The following is a 27,815-nucleotide window of genomic DNA, read 5'->3' on the forward strand; positions in this document are numbered from 1 at the left end:
CGTCTCATTTTGCCTATCTTACTGTGTTTGGGGTCTCCTTTTCACAGGCTGCAGGTTCGTAGTTCCCGTTGTTTTTGGTATCTGTCCCCAGCGGCTAAGGTTGGTTCAGTGGGTTGTGTAGGCTTCCTGGTGGAGGGAACTAGTGCCTGAGTTCTGGTGGATGAGGCTAGATCTTGTCTTTCTGGTGGGCACGTCCACATCTGGTGGTGTATTTTGTGGTGTCTGTGGCCTTATTATGATTTTAGGCAGCCTCTCTGCCAATGGATGGGGTTGTGTTCCTGTCTAGCTAGTTGTTTGGCATAGGATTTCCAGCACTGTAGCTTGCTGGTCGTCGAGTGAAGCTGGGTCTTGATGTTGAGATGGAGATCTCTGGGAGATTTTTGCCGTTTGGTATTACGTGGAGCTGGGAGGTCTCTTGTGGACCAGTGTTCTGAAGTTGGCTCTCCCACCTCAGAGGCACGGCCCTGATGCCTGGCTGGAGCACCAAGAGCCTTTCGTCCACACGGCTCAGAGTAAAAGGGAGAAAAAATAGAAAGAAAGAAAGAAAGAGGCTATAATATAGTGAAGTAAAATAAAGCTATTGTAAAGCAAAGCTATACAGACAAAATCTCACCCAGAAGCATATACATATACACTCACAAAAAAAAGGAAAAGGGGAAAAATTAATATCTCCTGCTCCCAGAGTCCCCCTCCTGAATTTGGGATGATTCGTTGTCTATTCAGGTATTCCACAGATGCAGGCCCATCAAGTTGTTTGTGGAGCTTTAATCCGCTGCTTCTGAGGCTGCTGGGAGAGATTTCCCCTTCTCTTCCCTGTTCGCACAGCTCCTGGGGTTCAGCTTTGGATTTGGACCCGCCTCTGCGTGTAGGTCGCCTGAGGGCGTCTGTTCCCCGCCCAGACAGGACGGGGTTAAAGGAGCAGCTGCTTCGGGGGCTCTGGCTCACCCAGGCCGCGGGGAGGGAGCGGTACGGAGGAGGCGGGGCGAGCCTGCAGCGTCAGAGGCCGGCGTGACGTTGCACCAGCTCGAGGCGCGCAGTGCGTTCTCCCGGGGATGTTGTCCCCGGATCCCGGGACCCTGGCAGTGGCGGGCTGCACAGGCTCCCGGGAGGGGCGGTGTGGAGAGTGACCTGTGCTCACACACAGGCTTTTTGGAGGCGGCAGCAGCAGCCCCAGCGTCTCACACCCGTCTCTGGGGTCCGCGCTGATCGCCGTGGCTTGCGCCCTTCTCTGGAGTTCGTTTAGGCGGTGCTCTGAATCCCCTCTCCTTGCCCGCGGCGAAACAAAGAGGCAAGAAAAAGTCTCTTGCCTCTTCGGCAGCTGCAGACTTTTTCCCCGGACTCCCTCCCGGCTAGCTGTGGTGCGCTAACCCCTTCAGGCTGTGTTCACGCTGCCAGCCCCAGTCCTCTCCCTGCGATCCGACCGAAGCCCGAGCCTCAGCTCCCAGCCCCGCCCGCCCCGGCGGCTAAGCAGACAAGCCTCTCGGGCTGGTGAGTGCTGCTCGGCGCCGAGCCTCTGTGTGGGAACCTCTCCGCTTTGCCCTCCGCACCTCTGTGGCTGCGCTCTCCTCCGTGGCTCTGAAGCTTCCCCCCTCCGCCCCCCGCAGTCTCCGCCCGCGAAGGGGCTCCTAGTGCGTGGAAACCTTTCCTCCTTCACGGCTCCCTCCCACTGGTGCAGGTGCCGTCCCTATTCTTTTGTCTCTGTTATTTCTTTTTTCTTTTGCCCTACCCAAGTACGGGGGGAGTTTCTTGCCTTTTTGGAGGTCGGACGTTTTCTGCCAGCGTTCAGTGGGTGTTCTGTAGGAGCAGTTCCACGTGTAGGTGTATTTCTACTGTATCTGTGGGAAGGAATGTGATCTCCGCGTCTTACTCTTCCGCCATCTTCTCTATCCAAGTTAGACTTATTTTGCACACTCTACAACAGCAGTCCCCAGCCTTTTTGGCACCAGGGACCGGTTTCATGGAAGACAATTTTTCCACGGACCGGGGGCGGGGGTGGGATGGTTTCGGGATAATTCAAGTGCGTTACATTTATCATGCATTTTATTTCTATTATTTTCACATTGTAATATGTAATGGAATAATTATACAACTCACCATAATGCAGAATCAGTGGGAGCCCTGAGCTTGTTTTCCTGCAACTGGATGGTCCCATCTGGGGGTGATGGGAGACAGTGATACCCGAAGTGCGTTGCTTATGGCCATTTTACTCCGTGATCTCATTTTGGTTGCTGTCACTGCAGAAAACCCTGCTTCACAAAGATAGGATGTTGGAAACGGAAGCAGGCTTTTCAGTGCTTTTGTGGCAATCTCAGGATACTCTGCCTTGACTTTAATCTAGAACATATGGAGATTTGAAGTTGTCTCAAACATACTTTTAAGGCCACCATCATTTGCGATCTCAAGCAGTTGATCCTCTTCTAGCACGGACAAAGTCAGTTGCCACTCACTGGTAGGGTTTTGATAAGAGTCTGCAAGCAATTGAGTTATTATGGTCTCCGTGCAGTCAAACCTCTCTGCTAATGATAATCTGTATTTGCAGCCACTCCCCAGCGCTAGCATCACTGCCTCAGCTCCACCTCAGATCATCAGCCCTTAGATTCTCATAAGGAGTGCGCAACCTAGATCCCTCACATGCGCAGTTCACACAGTAGGGTTCACGCTCTTATGAGAATCTAATGCTGCCGCTGATCTGACAGGAGGCGGAGCTCAGGTGGTAATGCGAGCAATGGGGAGTGGCTGTAAATACAGATGAAGCTTCACTCACTCACCGGCCACTCACCTCCTGCTGTGCTGCCTGGTTCCTAACAGGCCACAAATACAGGTGCGCGGCCCGGGGGTTGGGGACCCCTTCTCTTGGTATTGACCAAGTATAGTATTCGAGCACTGGTATATCTATGTGGTTGCCATCTCAAAGGAAAGAAGCCTTTTAGAAATTCATGCCATAAAAAGTTAGACTTATTTTGCATACCCTGCAACACCAAGTATAATGTCTACATTAGTTCCTCCAGACATACTTCCAGGGGTGCTTTCTTTTGGTTTTATTTTGAGAAAATAAAAAGTCAGAGATGGTTTTATCGTAGCACTTAGTGTACCAATGTAGCTAAGTAGTTAAAGTAGTAGCAAAGGTAGTTTGATGTATTAAATAGAAATAATATTGGAGGTTAAATTCTCATTCAAAAATAATTTCATATTTCTTATTGGAAAATTAAATTTATTTTGTGTTAATTTGGGGAGTTTTCTTTTTACCTTTTTTGATTTGTTGGAGCATAATCTATTCAAATCTTGGTTCACATTATAACTTAGAATAAAATTTCTTTTGATAGTCTTAAAATTGAACTTAAGAAAACCTTTTATGAACTTCATATATTTAAAGACAGAGGCTACCATCTATCTATTTCTTTTGATAGATTAGCCGGGGTTTAATTTGGTTATTCAGAACAAATCTGAAGATACTTTTTTTATGGTATTAAACATTTTCTTCTTCATAGTAATATAATGTTAAATTATGTAAAACCTAATTTGGAAAGAAAATAATGAATCAAAATCACAATTTGTGCTTCTTTAATCATGAAGAAGAATTGGCTTGTAGGGACATGAAAGGTTTTAACTCTGCCTTCAGTATAATTTGTTAAAATTATTGGATTTTGATGGAACACTCTTCATTGAAATAACTTATCCCTCTATCTAGCTTTATTGATAGATTGTAAGGAAACAGGGACACTAGATATCCTTAGGAGAAACCCTGTTTAATTCATAGTAAGACCATATATACTATATTAGCCTTTTGGCCACCTATCCTATCTTGAAAAAACAGCAGATGAGGAAAAATGAAAAAAAGGCCTCTGAGCAACCAAAATAAGTATAAACACTTCCATTTAAAAAGATTCTGTGAAGAGTCCTAACGTCACTGCCCCCTGTCCCTGAGTGCTCGCTTTTCCCTGTATTCTGACTTTGCCTAAATTCTAACAAGCTTGGTTATTAGGCTTCTAAACCCACAGCAGCCTAGGAGAAGGAAGGGGTGCTACAGGCAAGCAGGGAGACAGCCGCAGGTGATCACTGGCATCTTGATAACAGGAAGCTACAGGAACAGTTTACAGGCAGAATGTGTGCAACTTTAGTTATCTGGGATCATTTAGTGTGCGGTCAGTCATATCCAGATTTCTCCGCCCTGAGGGCATCATTGTATTACGGAATAGTACATACAATACGAGACATCAAAAAGATTAAATAATAGGCAGTAAGGGACTTCCCTGGTGGTCCAGTGGTTAAGACTCCATGCTCCCAATGCAGGGGGCCCGGGTTTGATCCCCAGTCAGGGAACTAGATCCCGCATGCCGCAACTAAGAGCCCGCACACAGCAACAAAGATCCTGCGTGCCGCAACTAAGACCCGCTGCAGCCAAATAAACAAATAAATATGTTTTAAAAATTACAGCCAGTAAATGTCAGCATTTACCAGTATCCAGAATCCAGTCTGACAGTGGTGTCTGATCTTCCTAAGAGGTAGGGATTTTGGCTTGGTAATTGTAGACGTAAGCACCTCCACTTATTCTCGTTTCATTACTAGTTCGGTGTTGGGATCTTCTAACTCTCCCTTCATCTCCCGTTTTCACCTGGAAGTCTGTGAATCCAGCTTCTGTCCAGGCCCTTACGATCTAGGTCCTCCCAGCAGGCTCCCATCTGAACTTGTGATCTCTGTGTAATGTCTGACGTGGGGACTCCATTCCCAAGGAAATGTCTTCTCATTTCCTTGCCTGAGCAAGGTGCCTGAGCCTTGAGCTTCACTCTTGGGTCTGCCCAGGCAGCCATATATGTTCCTTTACCAGACACGGTCTCAGTCAGTGATAAAGGGATGTTTTGTAGGGTTGCCATAATTAGTCAAGTTTTAGAAATACTGCCTTACGCTATTCCCAGCTTTCTTCTTTATTCCCAATGGGGGGATATCTTAACCAGAGCCAACTGCCCAATCTGGCTTGGACCCTTGGGATCAAAAAGATCCTGTAGTACCAGGCTTTTGTTGTTATGGACCTAGCAGAGTTGAAATGAGTGGAGTTAACTCTTGCTGATATCAGGAAGTCATAGTCAACATTTCTCTGGCCAGTAACCTGATTAGTCCCCGAGTTTAATGATAAACTCTTACTGGGTTTTCCAGTAATGAGTGTGCAGTACCCATTAGGAATAGTCTCTCCCCAAAGAGATAGTTTTAAGTTCTTTGTTTTAAGATGGCAACTCAACAGGTATACCAAAAACATGACCAGTGCTTCCACTGTATATCACCTGTAACAGTTTTCTGTATTAATACTTAATAGGTCCGTCTCTCTCTGTTAATACATTACTCCCCGTACTGGTAGCCGTGGCCTACCTGGAGTCCCCAGAGTTAAGTAAGAGGTTTTGTACTTTGAAAATGTATCAGGTTTTGTAGTCATACTTAGCCTAGTTGACCAGAACAGCTTTGCAGCACTATGTACGCTATCCAATGCAAAGGGCTTTATATATCCTCACATGATCTCCCTTACCGATATGCAGGGCCTTCTCTTATTACACCCCTATCATCATAAGACCAACCACATCCAACTATGTATATTTATGTGTGTTTGTGTATGTGTGTATAAATACATACACACACAGAGAACACAGTATTTCTTCAGATGCTTAACTATCCCATTAATATTACTTGGGAAAAGAGGAGACTACTTTCTGGAACAGGATTCTGAGCAGGCTAGTAACATTGCATGGGTTTTTTTTGTTTGTTTTTGGGTTTTTTTGTATTTCAGGTTCACTTTATTATTTTTTTAAATTTATTTTATTTATTTTTGGCTGCGTTGGGTCTTCGTTGCTACACGTGGGCTTTCTCTAGTTGCAGTGAGGAGGGGCTACTCTTCGTTGCGGTACGTGGGCTTCTCATTGCGGTGTCTTCTCTTGTTGCGGAGCATGGGCTCTAGGCGTGTGGGCTTCAGTAGTTGTGGCACGTGGGCTCAGTAGTTGTGGCTCGCAGGCTGTAGAGCGCAGGCTCAGTAGTTGTGCCACACGGGCTTAGTTGCTCTAGGGCATGTGGGATCTTCCCGGACCAGGGCTCCAACCCGTGTCTCCTGCATTGGCAGGTGGATTCTTAACCACTGCACCACCAGGGAAGTCCCTCAGGTTCATTTTAGAAACAAGCTTCTCAGGATTAAGGTGATGGTGACATGGTTCAGATCAATGTCTTGGTGGCAAGCTGGGGAAAATCATAGGAGAAGATCCCAGGCGTGTTGTCTGTCAGCTTGGCAATGATGTTTGAGCATTGACCAATGTGCTTGGGTGCAGGTTGTGAGGAAATAATGATATCGTCATCCTGTCCTTTATCTGGTCCACAAGTTGAGAGCAAAGAGCTCCATACAGAGCTCTTGATATAAGGCTGTGCAAGGCAGATGGCCCTCACATCAAGTGTCTTGAGTGGTGGATAACCTGTGAAAACAAGTTCGTTGACAAATTTTTTAGTGACCGTGTGGACAGTAATTAGCTTGGAAGGATGCTGTGGGAGAAGACACCACAAATATAAAGTATATTTGAATTGCCTCTCAATCAAAAGAAAAAATAGAAGTGACCAAATAAAAATATTTGGAGCCTATGAAATTAAATTTCACTGACAAAGAAATAAAAGTGATCATTTTACATATGAAGAGGCACCCAACCTCATTGATGTCCTGGGGAAAATAAATTACAATGCCAGTATAATAGTTTTTATTTCCATTATATTGAAAACTTAAAGTGCCTTTGTAGCATCTCTTGTCATCGTCAGTGGAAACAAGCCCTTTGCTGTACTCTTACAGGGAGTATACATGACTAACATCCCTTTTGAGGCAGTTTGTCTCCCCTTTTGCTTCTTCAGGATCTGGGCTTTAGGGGTTCTGTGGGGCTGATGTTTGTGTGATGACTTTGATATTTCCTGTGTTCTTGGGCCTCTGGTCAGTCTCCTTCGGGCACTGATAATTTGATTTCCTGGCCCTCGGTCCCCAGGAAGGTCACGGCTTCCGCCGGAGGGGCCCCTCCGGAGCTGGTGGCGCTGCGGCCGTGGGCGGGGTCGGGGTTGGGGGTCACTCCACCCTCTCATTGGGCTCTGGGGCGGCTCAGCGGCAGTGGAGGAAGAGACCCTGAGCCAGGAGTTCCAGCTCCGCATAATCGCGGGGTCCATTCTGGGCGGCGCGGGGTGGGGGGGGGGGTGGTTGGGGGGGGTGCTTCTCTGCCTTTAGTCATTCCGGGAGGGAGGTAGTATGCCTCAAGGTTACGTTAGGGGATGCCTTAGACTGTTCTCTTCAACTCTCCCTTTGGCAGTCTTAGGGTCAGTTCTCATCAGTTTCTTTTTCTTAGGACCAATTATTACCCCCATTAACTAGCCTCAGACTCTTCCTAATAGGCTGTAAAGTCTTTGCAGGCAGGGATTAAATCCTTTTATCTCTCCATACCAAGCACAGTGCCTGGATTCTTACCTTGAATGTTGTAGGAGCTTAACAAATGGCTTATTGGTAAATTAATTAATTATAAATGAGACTTCGGGATAACCTGTGTCTTATTGAGCTTCTAATTGTTTCTTCAGCAGCATTAACTGGAAAGTGCAATTTCCCAGGAGCCATGCTTTATCTTAGTTAATGTTGTTTCAGAGAGGGACTTTGTCATGATGATGTAAAATTTTGATTAAATGGAAACAGCAGTTTGTTTCTCTTTAACTAATAGCTCCACATAAAATACCATTTGTTATTAGAGAAACAATCGGAAAGGAAAGGTTTTCTCAAAGTATTATAACCAAGGCGTGGTTAAAATGATTTATACTTCATATGTAGGGCTTGCTCAGTTAATGTATCCACTTATTAGGCATTAGGAAATTCTGAGTGAGGAACAAGGTTATGAAATAGATGTGCAAAGATGGAAGTAGGAAGAGACTGTATAGTTTGAATAAGTTAATGCTGCTCTACCAAGCCTAATGTTCTCTTTTTTTTGCCCTTTCTTCATTTAGTAACTAGGCCGTTTCCCCCAGTATATTAACTATAGCCTAGGAATGAGTGAAAATTTTTGAGCTGCTACATTATATCATTTCAGGACATTGGGAGTAGGAATTAGCAAATTACTGCCTGAGGGAACCAAATAATAAGCTAAGAAGGGTAAATGCAACTTACTGAAGGGCCCGATATAAAACCAAATAGTATTATAGCTTATGCACGGGGCTGTCTTGATGTGGTGTTTGATCTCCATGTACTTTACTAACTCTTAGATTCTGAGTCCGACTCAAACAGAGCCAATGCTAACCCATTTGCCTTTGTGAAAATTAGAACGATGTGCCCTTCCTTGAGTAAAAATTTTAAGTATGTTACGCCCAGCTTGAACAATCCGATGTTCAGGCCTGAAGAAGGTGGGAATGTGGATGGGTACCCTCTCTGGCTTTGTCTGGTGATTCTGGACTCCACCCTCCTGTAAGGAAGGGAAGAAGGAGGGATGGGATGGAGGGGATGGTGGGGTTGGGGAAGAGTGGCTCAAGGATTTAATCAGTAGCACCAGTTTCAATTCACCCAAACAGTGGTTCTGTAAGTCAAACTTATTTTGAAATCAGTGACCAGAACACCTACGTTCTATTAAGAATCATACAGAACTGCTGCTTAAGAGGACGTGCCCCTTTTTGACTCCAGTCTGGCTCTGTGGGATTGGGGTGTGGGGCTCATAACCCTGGAAGGAGCAAGCCTGTGTATATATCATACACACGCTCCAAATGTCAGGGCTCACATCCCACTGGTAGTGTGTACATCCTCCCACCCCCACTGTCATCCTCATAAGTCTACCCGGTTTTTTTTTTTTTAAACATCTTTATTGAAGTATAATTGCCTTACAATAGTGTGTTAGCTTCTGCTTTATAACAAAGTGAATCAGTTATACATATACAATATGTTCCCATTTCTCTTCCCTCTTGCTTCTCCCTCCCTCCCACCCTCCCCATCCCACCCCTCTAGGTGGTCACAAAGCACCGAGCTGATCTCCCTGTGCTGTGCGGCTGCTTCCCACTAGCTATCTATTTTACATTTGGTAGTGTATATATGTCCATGACACTCTCTTACCCTGTCACATCTCACCCCACCCCCTCCCCATATCCTCAAGTCCATTCTCTAGTAGGTCTGTGTCTTTATTCCCGTCTTGCCACTAGGTTCTTCATGGCCTTTTTTTTTTTTTTTTTTTTCCCTTAGATTCCGTATATATGTGTTAGCATACGGTATTTGTTTTTCTCTTTCTGACTTAATTCACTCTGTATGACAGACTCTAACTCCATCCACCTCATTACAAATACCTCCATTTCATTTCTTTTTATGGCTGAGTAATATCCTATTGTATATATGTGCCACATCTTCTTCATCCATTCATCTGCTGATGGACATTTAGGTTGCTTCCATGTCCTGGCTATTGTAAATAGAGCTGCAATGAACATTTTCTACCCGTTTTTTTATAGAAAATGAGCCGGTCAGAATTGGGCCTCCTAGAGCCAGGGATGGGTACTGGGATATGCCAGTGAGTGTGCAAGTATGTGAACATTAATGAATGTCAGTGTGGAGTTTCATGACTGAGAATTTTCACTGTGGCTTTAGGTTTCCACTGGGAGACCCAGTATCTCTTCTCATGCCATCACATACATTCTTATATAACGTCACACATGTCTGCTTTGTGAATACTGCCACCCGTCCCCAGCTATGACGCTATTGTGCTACCTTGGATTCAGTTTATATAGGTCTATAGCATTATATTAGTTACTCAAAATAATACAATGTTTCTATATTTAAATGAGCACTTTAATGTTTAAAATAGAATCTTGGACATTATTCACTTGGAGTTTGCACATTTTACTTTTCTTAAATTAATGCCTGTATTTTTTATACTAACTGAATAAATTCAGACCACATATTGTGAAATGTAAAAGCATATATTAGTTACCCATTCTCTAATTGCGTGGTTAGAACTGTATAGCCCCCTGAATTTCTGAACAAAAAGCAATATATGCTCCTTTTAAGGCTCTGAGTTTGTTCAGAACTTGCTAATATGAGCTGGGAGGTAGGAGAGAGAGAGAGAGGCTTTCTCTCATCAGCAGTGCCCTAGAGACTCAGTCAGGAGTCAGTTCAAAGCCCCTAAAGACCTCAAGCTCCCCCCAAAATTAAATCCCAATATAAGGTTATTCTTGTACTTAGTGTTATACTGGACAAGAAATATCTTTTAGTGACATAAATTCACACTGAGAATGTAATTTCACCATGAGGTTGTTTATATAGTCTTTTATTTTTAAATGTTGTATTATGGGAAATTGCAAACATATACAGAATTAGAATGAGGTAATGAACCCTTATGCAACAGTACCTGGTTTAACAGTTAACGTCTGGTTGATCGTGTTTCCTCTAAAGCCCCTCCCTCCTTTTCTCTTTGCCCCATAGTATTTTAAAGTAAATTTCAGACATTATGTAAATTCACCTGTAAATATTTCAACATTTATCTCTGATTTATAAGGCCTTTTTTTTTTTAACATATCCACCATGCCATTGTCATACCTATAAAATTAATAATAATTCCTTAATATCATCTAATACTCTTCGACATTCAAATTTCCCTGATTGTCTCAAAAACATCTTTTTACAGATTGTTTAAGTTAGAATCCATGTAAGGTTTATACATTGTATTTGGCTGTTTGTATCTCTCAGGTTTCTTTTTTTCTATATTAATAAATTTTTATATTTTTCTTACTCTTTAAATAATTTTTCAAGGGAGCATAAAAGGAAAAATACTACCAAAATTAATGCATTAAACTTTATCTTTAAATCATTAATTTTTACATTCTTTATGTTTTCAGATCCATACATACTTAATGCCGAAATGTGGAGGGCTGAGAAAATGGAAAAAAAAAATTTTTCCTTTTCTGATTCAAAAACAGGCCTGAATTGAGCTTATTACTCAACAGCAGAAAACAAATGCAGAAAGTCGACCCCTACCCTATTTGAGTTCAAATAGGTCTGCATTAAATCACATTTTTAAGCTGTATTATGGTTTGACCTAACCAAAATATCACCTTAGAAATACAAAATTTGTAAGCAATGTGCCCTTTACTTCTGGGATCTTATCTTTTTTGTCTTTCAGATTTTGGGTTTGTATTTCAGTACAGTGAATTCAAACTAAGACAATGTTTTCTTACCAAACATGTGAGTGTTTGTATCTTTTCTACCATTACCAATTAACATACCTAAATGGCGTATTCATTTGACAGTATTCCCACTGAGTTCACTCTGATATCTCAAAAAAATTATTCTTTGTAAAAATAGTTAAATCACATATTTGCTTCTTTTATAAATACTAACTTTTCTATTCTACCAGGTTGGTGCATTATTTTCTTTCAACATGGATAGGAGGACAGAAAAAAATTTCTTCTGCTGCTGTAATTTTAATACTACCATGCTTGATATAAATTGTGCAGTGCTGCTAAAATGCCTCAAAATTTTACCATTTCTTTTTATAAACTCTCAATCCTGTGATATCTTTCCTTTCTTAGGATATGAACGAGTCTGCCAAACAAGAAGATATTTTGGAATCCACAACAGATGCTGCGGAATGGAGTCTAGAAGTGGAACGTGTACTACCACAACTGAAAGTCACGATCAGGACTGACAATAAGGTATAGAAGAGAGAACACATTTTGTTCGGATAGATTTTTATAAGGCCATTTCAGGGTCAAGGGTACTCCCAGTTACAAAAATGATTTAAGAAGGGATTCAGTTTCCAGTGTTTTATTTTAATAGAGATTTAATAAATTGTTGTTGAATGAATAAATAATGTAATATGGCCCACAAAGCAAGGAGTGTATCTTTAAAATGATTTGGAACACATCATATTTCCCTGGGATTAAGGCGTATTTTCTCAATACATTTTGATATATTTTCTTGGCAATCATATTTTGTTTAGGTGAATAGTGAATGAAATTGGAATTCTATGACTGTATACTAACTGAGTAGAGTTAAAAAATGGTTTAGAACTCTGCTGGTTGGCAAAACAGAAGGCGTCCTGGAAGCTACCTTACATAATCTACTCAGTACACATGATTAAAAGTTAAATATTAAGAAAATAATCAAGAGATCATATGCAATAAAGATTTGGGGATTAGGCCAGATGAACTGGCCCATTTAATCAAGTTTCTGCTTACTTTTTACCTGCAATTTATGAGTAAGAACTTCAGAACAAGCTAATGGGTGACTAGACAATACTACTCTCATTAGTATTATAATAATCTCTATAAAAGGGGCTACAGAGACATCTAGGTAAAAAAATTAAAGGATTTTTTTCCTTGGAGGCTAGAGACAAGCCCCAGAATTATGGAACAAGGTTCTAGGGAAACTTGTCACTCTACAAATGTGGTTGTATGTCTGCTCCCCAAAGTAGCAGCCATACAAAGATTGCTGTTTTCAGTGCCTTGGAAGCTAATTCATACTTCGATTGCCTGGATTTGGGCATGTAGAACTGTATCCTAGAGAAAGTAAGAAGTAGCCTAGACTCCTAGGGCAGTCCTAAAATAAGATAAGGACAACAGAGGTCTTCCTGGAGCGTGAACAGCTGTGGAACAAGCTTTATCTAGAGTAAGTGGGCAAATCCTACAGCCTGTTTACTGTATATTTACCCAATCATTATGGAGGACAGCTATTATTTGAGTACATTGGGGGTAAATTCTCTGTTTATGTATCTCTTATATGTAAATACATATTAATAAGAACTTCTTTCCTGATTTGATCTCTGCTGGAAGTCATAATTTTCAAAAATGTAATTTTTTTGTGAAAATGTAATTTCTGATTCTTTAGTTTTGTCAGAACAAATTTCCTTCATACAATTAAACATCACTATTATTGTGACTGTAGTTAGAACGACATGTTAAAATAATTGTGTAGTTGGGAACTCTCAAGTACATCTTAGTCCCGTGAGGAAGCAAGTTTAATTTGTTTGCTTTCAAGGTAAGTAAACTCTTGAAATCAAACATCTCACTTAAAATCTAATAGGATCACACGAGTGTGTTTTTTTTAAGAACTGTCATTGATCTCCACATAATAGAAGTAACTGAATAAAGAAAGGGAGAATATAAATGTAACTGCTAACCTGTACAGTTTTATAAACCATTACTGCAGTAGTCAAAATCCTGGATTCGTAAAGAATCAATGTTCTCCTGATTTGGGGAAGAATTAACTAATTCAGAGTTGGACTCTTAGTCTCATGCCATTAATTACCAGCCTTGTTCTTATGAGGATATACTTTGTCATTAATTATACAGTCCGTGTTACAGGCAACATTTGAAAATGTCAGATAAAGTTTTGGGGGGGTTGGTATTTTTTCAAATATGTGAATGTCATTTTGAGTTTAGATTTTTGTGGTAAAAATACTGACATAAAGTTCTATTTGATTGCTTTTTCAGAATTCTTCTCTAGATAATTTGGTCCTTGTGTCCAGTGTTTCGTAAACCCTTCTTTCTCCTAAGTATTTCAGCTGTAGCAAATGGGAATTACAGCTTTAGGGTCAATTCTTTATTCAGCTTACTTAAGAAAAACAAAATTATACGTTGATTTGAGAAGATAAGGGGCTAATGAATAGAGAAATGTTTTTCATGTCTCAAAAATAAAGTAATCTGGTTATATATGTGGTTTCTCACGGACTCATTATCCTCCTTAATCAGGAAGGGTTGACACCAGAATCATGGTAGATCCCATTCTTCGTCAACTCCTAACTCTACCAAAACCAAACCCTCTCTTTTACTTTTGGACAAAACAATAACCTCTCACTCACCACAGGCCATTTAGGACCTTTCAAGATTTCAACTTCATGTTTGAGGGGGAAGAAAAGGAATTAATTATTTTCAGATCCATGTGTTTTACTGATCACTGTTACATTAATTTTTAAGTAGCATATAGATGTAGGAGATAAGTAATATAGGGTCAGCATTATTTAAAACCATTATAAATTTCTTTAAAATTACCTTGTGTTAGAAGTAAAAAAAAGTCCCATATTTATTTGGCACTGGATCAAATATTTTGCTTTTTTTTCTCACAGGTTCATTTTAGTCCTTGTATGCGTCCCAGCAGTGTATTATAAAAAAAAGTAAATCTTCTTTTCCGTTCTTTTTGCATATATTATAGTCTGTATGCTTGATGAGATCCTGTCATACACCAGTATTTTATTTTGTATATTCTTCATAATGTAATCAGGTTTTTATTGCTAGGCTAGCTTATCCTTGTTTCTGGCACTACTTGTTACTATTACCAGTTCTCAAAGAATGCAAATAAATTTTAATATTAGCTTAAACAAATTACAATTGGGAAAATAAGTATGTTGCCAAAACTACAAATAATACATTCCACAACTGAAGATAAAGGATTTTTGTCATATGCTGGCTTGAATGGACTATATTAGCAGTTCCCTTTTTAGAGCTGGGTATAGAGAATGCTCCTGGTGATTACTTCTAGAGTAGCTATATACCCATCTCAGATCTGCCTCAATTTGGAATAATGTATCTGAAGACACAGTCAGAAGTTGCGCCAAGAGAGTCGATAAATTCAGCCAAATCTTGGGTCATTAACCAGGTCATTAGCCAACCCTAGTTAATGCCTCAGTTCTGACCAAGTGAGTAAGGCTCAGGCATCAATTCCTTAGAAGGGCAGTCTGAAGACACCTAAACTAGAGTGGACGTCAGTGCCACCTAATAAAATCGTCTACGAGTATAATACATCCTGGACTTTTTGTTCTTTCCTTTCTTTTCTTTACTCTTTATTTCTCTAACTCTTTCCTTTTCTGCTGTGTTTTTATCTTTTTTTTTAAATTGTTCTTTATTAGACCCCATAGTAGTGCCCACAAGTGTTATATAACTACTCTGGTGGAATTTAAAACTAAGAGCAAACATCTGTGATTATACTCACTAGACTTAAATCTGTAACTGGTCAAGAATTATCCTAATCTCTGAGTCTTTTTAAAACACAATTTTGTTGTTAATTATAAAAATAATACAGAAGTAATATTTCAAGGGGAGAGGAGGCAGGCAGTGTACTGTGAATTAGAAGCTAGGGATCACACATTTAGTCCCACCATCAAATCCTGATTTATTGACCCAAAGTTTCAGAAACTTAGTAGAACTTTGGTAGCTATAAAGACCCAGAGAAGATGAAGCCTATCTCACACACCTTCCCTTGACACCCAAAATTCATATTTCTACCACTTACTAGCTGTGTGATCTAGGGCAAGCTACTATAGCTCTCTGTTCCTCCTCTCCTCATCTGTAAAATGGGACTAATTATATTCCTTACCTCATGGAGTTGTTGTAAAGCAACAAGAACAGTGTCTGACACATAGTTACTGCCTAATAAATGTTAATTATTGTTATGTTACAATATTGTTTTGTAATATTATTGTATTCTATGATAGCCCTCTCATGTTTGTGTCTGTATCAGTATTCAGGAAGAATTTACAAAATTTCTGCCCTAATGCTTCCATCACTTAAGGGAATATTGATAACAGTCAGCCTTATATTTTTACCTAGTGTGTACTTGGATTCATATAAGTATCACTTTGGCAAATCTTTCTAATTTTTTCCTTAGTAAAGGTATATATGATATGATGAAAATAATAATAATAAATGATATTTACTAAGCGTTTGCATTGTGCCAAGTGCTGTTCTTAGCACTTTACATACGCTGACTCATTTAATCCTTTCCACTGCCCTATGATATGCAGGTAGCTTTTACTACAGATTAGGAAACTGAAACACAGAGAAGTTATTAGCCTCTGCCTAGTAAGTGACAGATATGATATTTGAACCTCCAACCCAGGCTCTTACCTATTCAGTTAGTGACAATATAGCATACTGGTGAAAAGCACAAATTCTAAACTCAGGACACTTGAGTACTCATCTTGTGTCTAACACTTATTAGCGGTTGGAGCCTGTGGGTAGGTTACTCAACCACTCTGTGCCTCAGTTTCCTCATCTGTAAAATGGAATTCATTATAAAGCCTACCTCAACAAAGTTATTAAAAGTATTAAATGAATTAACATATCTAAAGCACTTAGAATGGCGCCAGAAGAATCACTTAATATATGTTGACCACTATTTCTGTGTGCTTCTATGTATGGTGTTGAGATTTTACCTCTTTTTTAACGTATCATTTCATCATGAGCATTTCCACATATCCTTAAAAATTATAAACCATAACTTTAGATGGCTGTCTGTAGTGCTAGAAGGTTACCGTCAATCTCCAGCTGAGTGCGTGGTAGGGAGATGGCTTGGCCAAGCTAGGCAGGCTGGGGTCAAACCAGGAGCTCTAGGATCTGGGTGGAGAAATGACAGGGCATTGTCCTGCAAGAGGTGATGCTTAGGACATGGGCAAGCCTAAGGACCAGAAGATCTGAGAACACAGACCAATAGCAAGAAATGGATTGGCCAGTGGGTCATTTTAGAGAACAAGTGGTTGTTGAATGTGGAAATCCAGCTGAAAGAGAAAACATGGAGAGCAAGAAGCAGAAATGAAGATTAAATAGAAAATGAAATTTAGAAATCTTGTATACTTACTCATTGCTGCAAGAATGTACAGTCAGACCAGCCTGTAGGTTGTAGCTGCTGTTACCTGTTTTTAACCGTGTGAGGGGCTCTTCCTCAGGGTACTTTATGATAATTATTGAAGGATAATATTTCCTACTTGATTGAAATATTTTAAATTCCATAATAGTAATTTTTTTAACTTTTAAGTGAATCAGTTGACAGTTGCTGAGTTGAATAATAAAATGGTTGAAGCTGAGCTGCGAAAGAATTCTGCATGTCCTCTGTTTCTAGGGGAATAGAAAATGTGAATGCATATTCATATAGATTTCACTCTCTGTATTTCTGATTAATTTTGATTGCTAAATAAATACTTAATGCCGTTTCTTGAGGAAAATTATTCTATCTTTTTTAGTTTCTGTTTTACTATTAAAAACAGCCAGCTTTTATTTGGCTTTGTGGAAATAAACAGAGGCCGCCTAAATGAGAACAGGCAGAGGCTATTCAGAGCTTGCCATAGCAAGGGAGTCAGCCCTCACCACTTGCGTCGGCAGAGAACTTAAGGCACGCAGGAGAATTTGAAAGACTTGTAGTGGAAAAAAGGGAAGGCTTCAAGTATGTTCAGATGTGACTGGAAGTTTGGAGGTGGGCTAACTAGAAGCAGGGCCTCTCATGTGATTGGTTAGGGGAGGATATTTGGCTTTGTCTAATTGGTCCTACATTGGAAATGCGGGGCGGGGCGGGAGAGTGTGGTTTGAGCAAAAATTGGGGAAGCTGACAGTTACTAAGTCCTGACCATTTCGGTCAGTTGCTACAGAGGTTAGATTTGGCTTTCTGGACTAGTTGCCACAGATTGTGGGTCAGAATTCTAAATATTTTGGGTAATGATCTAGCTGTTATCTGTTGTCCATTTGTATGTTCAGCTTCTCAACTTCATTCACTGAACTGAGGGAAAGTGTCTTCTTAAAATGATCACTCTTATTAATCTTTATCAGGAGAATGATTTTTTTCAAGTCAAGGGTTTTTACAAAGAAACTAAGGAATCATTAATAATATTTATTTCTGTTCCCCAGAAATAAAGAAGAGCAGCAAGCGTGAAATCAGTTTTCAACTAAACCTTACATAGGCCCTTTTTTTTCAGTTATGCAGTATTTATTCCGAAAAGATTGTATATTGTAATGATTTAATATTAGGTATTTAATGCAATGAACAAATGTTTTATCGTGCTTTAACGCCCTGTGGATATTGTAATTAGAATTTTGATTAATAACTTAAATAGACTTTTTTCCAAATTATAATTAAATGTTTCCTGCTTTGTTGTTTTAAAAGATAGTTGGCTAGGTACCCCCTTCATTCTACCAAAATGTATTTAGTAATTATGTAAATCTTCAGGTTCATTACAAGGAATTTAGATAAAGAGATTATTTTTTATTTAAGGCTTAGGAAGTACTACAGCATGTGTTTCTAGTTATTTCAAGCCTTTGCTTTACTGAACTGCTTTTTTACATCTTTACCTGTTCTTCAGTGTCCAACTTTCTGAAGGTTGCATTTGTAAAAAGAACCTTAAACTTAAAATTTCAACTCTAAGCAATTGGATTTCGTTTTAATGTAAATAAATCGTACAGGTGTTGCCTTGGGTAATTCACAGCAGGAAACCTTTTGGAAAGAGTCTTTCTGCTAAGGATGGAATCATGACAATAGTCTTGAGCTCTTGGGCTCTCTAGTCACTGTGAGAGCCAAAACCTAAGAGGGAATAGAGAGGCCTTCATTAATCAGCAGGTGGAATTCCATTTAAATGAACCTGGGAGGACCACAGAATTGCCATATTAGATCTAAGTCTCTTGAAATTGGCAGCCAAATCGTGCAGAAATGGACAATGGTAGGCTTCCTCTTTTCACTCTTGTAGACAAATCTATATCTGGAAGCAATGGAGGGTATTTTTTTTCATTCCGAAGCAGTGGAAGGTCAACTTGCTTTGACCTTCTGCCATCACTGTGTTTGGATGCAGTGTAATAAAATTTAGCTTTCTAAATATTTCTGACCTGTAGGGATTTATAAATTTTTATAGTTTTGGAGTAAAGAGCATTTCTCAAGACTTGTACTCTGGTTGCTAGATAGGCTATATTGATAGGTTTCTTGCAGTCATGAGCAAAAAAGTATAATATATTCTGTGGGCTAAGATACAGGAATACATTTTACATATATGTTCCTCATAAAATGGGATTCAGCCTGTTATTTAAATAACGGAGAAACCACATTTATAATTCTTACAGATGTGCTGGTAGACAGACCTTTTGTTGAAACATAGTCACACAATTTTTAAAAAATAAGGAACCAAATTTTTAAAAATCGGCTTTTGCAATTACCAGTAACACATGTAAATACAGGTGGCAATAAGCTGGTCTTCATGAGACTCCATGCAGGAGTAATAGCTCCAATTACTGTCACAAATGTTTGTAATTGTATCCATTGCTGCCAGACAGCAAATGCTTTTTAATATAGTAAGGCCGTAAATGTACATGCTGCTGTTGTTTAAACAAAATACAATTTTCAGCAAATTTATCCTTGAAACACCTGCTGTAATCAAAAAGAGGTGAATGCTATCAAAATAAACTGCCTAAATTAACTAGACACACATACATTTTTAGAGCAGCCGGTGTGATTACTCAACTGCCACGTCGTCTCAGAGAATGAGGGGAAGTATTCACTGATGGACTTTTACAGGCAAGCTTTCTTTAAGGGAGACTACACAAAACAGAATACTGTTTTGGAGTTTTGTATTATTTTTAAAATATGGTGTTATTTGGTGGACTTTAAGTTGTATTCTCAAGTTCAACGTTTTGTTTTTTTTTTTCCTTTGTAGCATGTGGGTCATGGACAGGGTTGTGGGAAAGAATACTATGCTTAAATTATACATTTGAAAATACTGCATAGGGGTGTAGAAAAACCCAGCCATCCTTAAGCAACTGGAAACAATTTTTAGCTGCTTCTGTCCCAGTCTTGTTGAACATTCAGGATATTCTGTGTTTAAAGTTAATTGATGATGCCGTCCTTCCTATTTACCCTGAGCATGATAAATGTTTCAACTGGATCCGGAAAGGTTTCATTTATCACAAGTTGAAATAGGAGAACAAGTGTTTTTGCTTTAGAGATTACCATCATCTCTAACTAAAAAGCATCAACAGTGGTAGATTTTTAAGGAAATAACCAATAAAGACTGCATGTTACGTAAATGCTAAGGAGGAAAGTTACTAATGCCTCACGGTAGGTATACCTCAAATAGACATTTGTGACTGAGAGCATTGAGTTAATACACATTGATTATAATTGAAATTTCTAGACTAAATATATCATTATTACAAAGTATAATTTCATGTTTCCTTTTACTTAATATAAAATATGAATTGACGCAGAAACCATTTATCGTATGGACCTCCCTATAAAATGCACTTTTTAATTGCCTTGACTCATTTTTCCAATCAACAGTATTAGAGCAGTTCTCGCTATCAGAGTGTTTTATTACAAATTTCTTAATATTTGGGCAAATTGTTACCCCCATAGTCTTTATCCCATTATATGTGATTGTTTCTTTAGGCCAAGGTAGTGATTTAATGTTTCTTAGTTCTTCAGATATGGAGATGACTCCATTTTTTCAGTTTTTATTTTTTGAGTATCAGTATGAGATCAAAGTTTTGATTAGTAGATTATCAAAGTTGAGAGGGACTGGCGAGGTCATCTCTTCCGGCTATCCACCATGGTTCCTCAGCATCCTGTGAAACAATAACATTCTGAGTCAGCCTAAGAGTGTTCCTGCATTCTCAGAAGGCCCCCAGTCTCTGCCTTGCCAAATCTCTTCTCAAGGCTTGTAATGCCTTCTAAAGTCTGGAAAACCTCACTCAGAAGATTTGTGTGGCCATAGAAAAGGGGTGTGGATAGAATAAGCATGAATAATAAGTCTGAGTCAACATGTGAAAATGCTTAGTAACAGATGGTAGTCAGTAAAGATAATCTCTGAACACACATTAGAAATGTAATCATTTTACTAACAAGGTATTTTATGGAGAGATTATGGATCTCCAGTTTCAGTTCAATTACAGGCAGGTGTGAGAATCCCAGTGATTGTTATGATAGCCTTTGCTTACCCTCTATGCACACGTATTATTTTTCTCTACAAGAGCAATATCTAGAAAGCAAGAACTTTCCCGAGGAAACATATATTTCCAGCCTGATTCCCACACCCCCTGCAACAAATACACACGTACAGCATACAGCACACGTACATAGTGAACTCTTCCTAAGTCGTATGTCTAGTTCTTTGAACACTTATGAAGAAAAATCATGCTCTCACACCACAAAGGTGTATACCACAGAAGACTTTGAGCTGCTGACAATTAAAGAAAAATGTCACATTTAAAAATTCAGGAAAGCCGCACTCTGCAACTATCCTGCAACCTGATGGGCATTTTTCATTAAGAAAGTAATCTCATGAAAAAGTTACTTAATTTAATGGACAGTCTCTCTCTCTCTCTCTCTCTTTCTCTCTCACACGTACACACACACAAATACACACATAAATGTGAGCAGTGATGAAGCTGAAAATTAATCTAACGATTAGAACAGGAAGAAGAGATGGCAAAACTGCTTGTGCAAAGTGGCAAAAGGAGAGAATACAAATAATGTTCCGTCATTAGAGAAGGGAGTGTTCTGGGTGGAGGAGGGAAATACGCTGCTCATATCCTTGCAAAGAGCATGATAAATTATTGACCTGTCCCAAAAATATTTGCTACAGTGAACTTAGACATATGCAACTCCTTCTATCAAGCTGTCTTCTCTGCCTCTTTCATTTAACCTGATTTCCTGCCATCAGATTTCCAGAGAATTTTATCATTGACTGTGGATGGAGTATAAATGTGTCACAGGAACATCAGTATTCCACAGTGAAATCTTGAGACTGATCACTTTGGGACTGCAGCTCACCCTTGGCCCTACCTCTCTACCACTGCAGCTACAGTTATCATTTTAATTACTAAGTCTGTCTCTCTGTGGTTAAAACAGAGATGAATTGTCCAGATCCCCTTCCAAACAAGGACTTGCCACCGAGCCACAGAGAGTGCGGTCAGCAACCTCCAGCTGTCTGCTCCTTCAGTGCAGAGCTGGCTAACTCAAGGTTGTGCCCTTCCAGGGGAGCCCACATCTGGCTTATGTGAGTTGTTTATAGTTTGTGACATAAATAATGCTGATTTGAAAATTCTTGAAGTGTCTTTTGGGAAACATAAGTACACCTTTCTCCTGCAGTTTCTGCTCAGAGTGAAATTGCTAGGTCATAGTGTCTGCATATTTGAAAGTGGTTATACAAATTTATACTCCTAGCAGCGTCTGAAAGTTCCAGTTTTTCCCCGTCTTCATCAACATTTAGTATTGGTTCAGTCTTTTTTATTTTAGTCATCGTGGTAGGTTTGTTGTGATGTCTCACTGTCATTTTAATATGCATTTTCCAGATGACTGATGAAGTTGCGCCCCTTTCCATATGTTTATTTGGCAATTGGATATTCTCATTTGTCTTTTGCTATTGGGTTATCTGCTTTTTCTTTTGATTTATAGAAGTTCTTTATATACTCTGGATATGAGTCCCTTGTCAGATATATGTATTGCAAATATCTACTCTTTAGCTTCCTTTTCACTCTTATTGGTGTATTACGATAAAGGCGGCTTAATTTTAACATACTCAAAATGATCTCTTTTGTGGGGAGTGGAGTATGGCTAATATTTATGTTTTAATCTTTGTTTAAAGAATCTTCGTTTACTCTTTGTTTAAATCTATGTTTAAGAATCTTTGCTTCCCCCGGTGTTGTGAACATATTCTCCTGTTTTCCTTTTGATGCTGTATTGTTTCACCTTTTGCAGTGAGATCTACAGTCCATCTAGCATTTATTCTTGTGTACAGTGTGAGGGTGTGAGGTAGAACTCAAGATTTATTTGGTTTTCATATGTATATGCAGTTGACCCAGTTTATTGAAAAGGTTATCCTTTTACCAGTGCTCTGCTTTGTCATAAAAAGAGAACATGTTTGTGAGGGTCTGTATCTGGACATTCTGTTCTATTACATTGGTCTATTTGTTTCAGTGGTATCTTTTAGATTTTATTTTCTGTTTATTTGTTGCTGTTATATAAAAATACATTTCTCTGTGTGTGTATATTTGTACACATCTCCAGCAAACTTGCTAAATTCACTTATTCTAACCATAAGCCTGTAGATTCTTTTGCATTTTCTGTGTATACAATTATATCATCTGCAGATAACATCAATCTCATTTCTTTCTTTACAAGCTTATCCCTTTTATTTCCTTCATCTTGCTTGCAGTACCTAGTCTATGTTGGATATAAGTGGCATTAGCAGGGGGGAAGCTTTCAATATTTCAATTTTACCATTAAGGATGATGTTAGCTTTATGACTTTCACATATATCATAAGGTAGATTAAGGAACTTTCCTTTGGTTCCTAGTTTGCTGAGTTATTATTATGAATGGATGTTAAATTTTTTCAAGCGATTTTTTTTTTCCTTCATCTATTGAGATGACCATTTGACTTATCTCCTCTTTTTTTCTCTCTTGTTATGGTAGATTATAATGGTTGATTTTTTTTTTTTACTCTCTCCATTTTATTGCTAAACAATCAATATATTTGTTAACAAGCAGTTGACTTTTATGCAATAACATGTATTATTTGTATGTCAGGCCATAAATGTTATCATTTACAATTTAGCAAGGGAAAACCAAAACACAAATAAATGAATTTTTGTTAGAACAAAATATATTAAATATATTCAATAAAAAAGCAAAGTGTTTCTTCCACAAAAAGAACTTCTACTCCCAAATGAGAAAGAAAATTGAAGCATGAAAAAAGCTGACGAGGGAGAAGGAGGTAGGCTTAAAGCAGACACAGTTTGTCACTGGCTGTGAAAGTTTATGGTGCTGGTTTTTGTATGAACATATGTCTTCAGTTGTCTTTGTGTACTTGGCAGCAATTCCAACAAGTGGAAATGCTGGATTGTATGGTAAGTTTATTAACTTTCTGAGGAAATACCAAGTGTTTTCCACAGGGGCTATACCATTTTACATTCCTACAAGCAGCGGATTTAGGATTCTAATTTCTCCACATCTTTGTTAAAACTTGTTAATTTCCTTTTCCTTTTCAAAAAAAATCACCTTCCTAGTGGATATAAAGTGGTATTTCATTGTGGTTTTAAAACTCTTCCCTGATGACTAATGATGTTGAGTATCTTTTCAAGTACTTGTTAACTATTTGTATATCTTCCTTGGAAAAAATGTCTGTTTAAGTCTTTTGCTCATTTTTAAATTGAGTTGTCTTTCATCTTGCATTATAAGAATTGTTTATATATAATGGGTACTATCCCATTATCAATTATATGATTTGTAAATATTGCTTCCCCTTCTGTGGGTTACCTTTTCACTTTTTTGATGGTTACCTTTTCACTTTTTTGATGGTTCCCTTTGAGCCAAAGTTTTTAATTTCAGTGAACTTCAACTTATCTGTGTTTTCTTTTGTTGCTTGTGATTTTGATGCATAATTAAGAAGTCCTTGTCTAATCCAAAGTCATGAAGATTTACACCCATTTTTCCTCCCAAGAGTTTTCTAGTTTCAGCTCTTATATTTAGGTCTTTGATTCATTTTGCGTTAATTTTTATATTTTGTGTGAAGTACAGGTCCAAATTCATTGTTCTGAATATGGATATCCAGTTGCCTCATGACTGTTTGTTGGAAAGACTATTCTTTTCCCATTGAATGGTCTTGGCCCCCTCGTTGAAAATCAGTTGACCACAGTTACGTGGGTTTATAACAGTATTACTCATAATAGCCAAAAGGTGGAAACAACACCAATGTCCATCAATTGATGAATGAATAAAGTAAAGATTGTATATCCATACAATGCGATATTATACAGACATGGAATAATATTCAGCTTTAAAAATAAAGGAAATCCTGACTTTTGTGACAACATGGATGAAGCTAGAAGACATTATGCTAAGTGAAATAAACCAGACGCAGAAAGACAAACATTGTATGATCTCTGTTATAAGAGGAATCTGAAATAGTCAAATTCATAGAAGCATGTAGCAGAATGGTGGTTGCCAGGGGCTGGAGATAAGGGGAAATGGAGAGAGATGATCAAAGGATACAAAGTTTCCATTATGCAAGATGAATACATTCTGGAGATCTAATGTAGAGCAGTATGAATATGGCTTACAATACTGTATATAACGGTTGATTTTTGAGTATTAAACTAACCTTGCCTTTTGGAATAAATGCAACTTAATCATGTTATATTATCTTTTTGTATATTACTGGATTCTATTTCCTGGTATTTTGTTGAGGATTTTTATATCTATGTTTACAAAAGATATTAATCTTTAATTTTCTTGTTTTTTAGGTGACTTTGTCAGGTTTTAGTGTAATGCTATGCAGTTCTTATAAAACAAGTTGGCAATTGCTCTCCCTTTTTTTCCTGTTCTCTGGTAGAAGTCATATAAGGTTGCTGTTATTTCTTTCTTAAATGTTTGAGAAAATTCACTGATAAAGCCATGTAGGTGTGGCTATTTCTTTGTGAGAAAGTTTTTAATTATATATGTTTATCCTAAAATGTTTTAAATATATTTTTTCATTATACAGTTGATATATAAATACATTCTTATAAAAATTCAAATATTAAAGATAAAACTAAAGTCTTCTTTAACCATCGCCCCATTAAAATTTTTAGTTATGCTTTACTGCATTTCATCAGGGGAATGACATGATATGATATAGCGGTCTTTGCAGGTTTAGACTCTACCACTGTGTGAGCTTGGGAAGCCTACTTTAAAGTAGCTGCATCTCAATACCCTTGTAAAGTTTTTAAGAGAATTGTATGCGATGATGTACGAACAGTGCTGAGCATAGTGCCTGACACTTATGAAGCATCCCTGAATGTTAACATTGAAGTTGTTGTTATTAGACTTAGAAAGATCTCAAAATGGCTGTGAGGTACATAGGATCTCCTCCCCAGAGTGATCTTGAAAATCCCTAGAGAAAGTGAATTCAGAGCTGAAACAAAGGCCTAGTAAGAAAAAATGGGTTAGGCACCTTTAACAGAGGGAGCCCATAAAAGCCCTTGTAAATATTTTTATAGTCATTAAAATAAAACTGCAAAAGCAGAACAATGAATTAAGATTTCATCACTAATTATTCATAACAGAATTGAGGGAGGAACAGTAAGAATAGAGGAGAAAAGTGGGGTATATGGCAGAAGTTGCATTTTGTGATGGACAGCAATTCAAGGCACGTCAGAGCCTTGGGGCCCTGCGCCTGCCCTTGGGGGAGAGGCAGGGCCCCTGCTGCCAGAGTCAGCTGTGCTCTGCCATGGACTTTTCCTGAGCCCAGGAGAAAACCATCCCAGTACACGTGAAGATGCCTCCCTCAGCTTTTCTGTATCAAGAGTCCTTTGGCACTCTGCCTCTCCACACGTAAAGAAGCTCAAACTTGGGTGAAAAAAAACTGAGAGTTTGACATTTCACAAGTTGTAAATTAGTGTAACTTATACACAGATAGAAGTTCCATTTGCCATGCTTAGCTCATGTTTCAGTCTGTCTTTCCCCTGCAGTTTCAGAGAGGCACTTTAAGCACCGAGCTGGAGATCCAGGCAAAGAAACAAAATGTCTGTGTGTCCGCAAAGGAAATTGTTGAGGTGCTGTTGTGTTGAAGGAAAACCCAGAGATCCGTATAGTCTTCCAGTCACCTTAACTTCTGCAACAAGATCTCATATGTTGTGATTTTACGGTATACTGTGAATCACCATCTGCAGAGATGTCATCACAATTCTCCAGTTTCTGAAAAAAGGGAGATATATAATTTGGTGCTAAAGAATTTGGAGCCAGGAGGGGAGTTATAGTTCAACAATACCGTTGCCATCTACCTCACAGGTGACAGAGAGAATTACACATGAGATGGTGTATGAAAGGATTTTTAAAAATAGAAAGTCTAAAGAAATGATATTCTGTTTCATTATTAGTCTTCTCATTTCCACAGAGAGGAAATGTGCTAGATTAGGCGAAAAGCTCAACTTCAACAGAGATCAGAAATGATGCTTAATAGACATACGTAGAGCACTTCGGAATGGGTGACTAGTAACCTCCAGTGGCCCATGTGGTCTCACTTGATACGTAACAAAAAGAATTCTTGGTTTACCTTAGATGCTCTTTGGTAGTTCATTTTATCATAAAGAAAAGCAGCATATAATATGTGGAAAAGCACTGGTATGGAGTGCTTTCCACTTTCCAGACATAAAACTTTGGAAAGGTCATTTAACCTCTCTGATTCTTTTTTGTCCCTATAAATTATGTATATATAGTCAGTTTCTTGGTATCACAAACCACCCCCAAATCACAGTGGTTTACAATAAGAATAGCATGCATTTATTCTCACTCAAGATACACGTCTGCCGAAGTGTGGCACACCTGTGGCTCTATTCCAGCTATGCTCCATGTTTCATATTCTCAGACCTAAAGGATAAACCCCTCTGTGGGGAATGCCTGTTATCATGGCTGAAAGAAAGGGCAGGAGAGCTGGTGGATGCCTCTTACAGCTTCTGCACAGTCCTGGCATAGGCCGTGTCCATCATCATTCTACTGGCCAAAGAGGAGCACGTGGCCAAGGCCAGCATCACTGGAGCAGTGAGGTGCAGTCCTCCCACAACCAGCCAGCAAGTCACATAACCCTCTTACAGGGAAGGATAGTGGTGAAAAAGAAGGGATGAGAATATCTACTTAGTGCTCCAAACCTTTGTGAGTCTCAAGTAAGGAAAGATGTTTAAAAGTGCATTGTAACCCAATGGATTCTCTCTTGTTTAAGAATAGCTATTATTGTTTAACAGTTCCTTTTACTGTTACTTATTTGGAGGATCAAATCCTTACATATCATTAAAACCTATAGTCTCCATTCTTACCACAAACGTTTATAAAGTTTTTAACCATCTCAGTTGCAGTTTTTTAAAAGCTGTGTATTCATGTCTTTAAACTGTTACAAGTACAGTCATTTATGTTCTCTATTATAACTATATTAAACCCCTTTTGGAAACGTCTTGGGCACCCAGAAAGTTTTTGACATTTTTTCCCCTGGTGATTAAAAGTGACAAAATTCTCTTATAGGAAATTTGGAAAATGTTAGGATGAGGAAGAAATTAAAAACACCAGTATTCAAATCCCTGTGTTAATAC

The 27,815-nt window shown here is 38.8% G+C and overlaps 1 protein-coding gene across 2 annotated transcripts in view; it reads left to right on the top strand.

The window, feature by feature from the left end:
• The window catches only part of IFT57 (intraflagellar transport 57), a 66,402-nt gene that overhangs the window by 28,746 nt on the left and 9,841 nt on the right, over window positions 1–27,815 (top strand). For both annotated transcript variants that reach the window (XM_007187139.2, XM_057545681.1), the window contains exon 6: window positions 11,542–11,664. In XM_007187139.2, the coding sequence (XP_007187201.2) occupies window positions 11,542–11,664 (123 nt within the window). The remainder of the gene's footprint in view (window positions 1–11,541; window positions 11,665–27,815) is intronic.

The sequence above is a fragment of the Balaenoptera acutorostrata genome, chromosome 4 (assembly GCF_949987535.1).
Source record: "Balaenoptera acutorostrata chromosome 4, mBalAcu1.1, whole genome shotgun sequence".
Classification (NCBI taxonomy): domain Eukaryota; kingdom Metazoa; phylum Chordata; class Mammalia; order Artiodactyla; family Balaenopteridae; genus Balaenoptera; species Balaenoptera acutorostrata.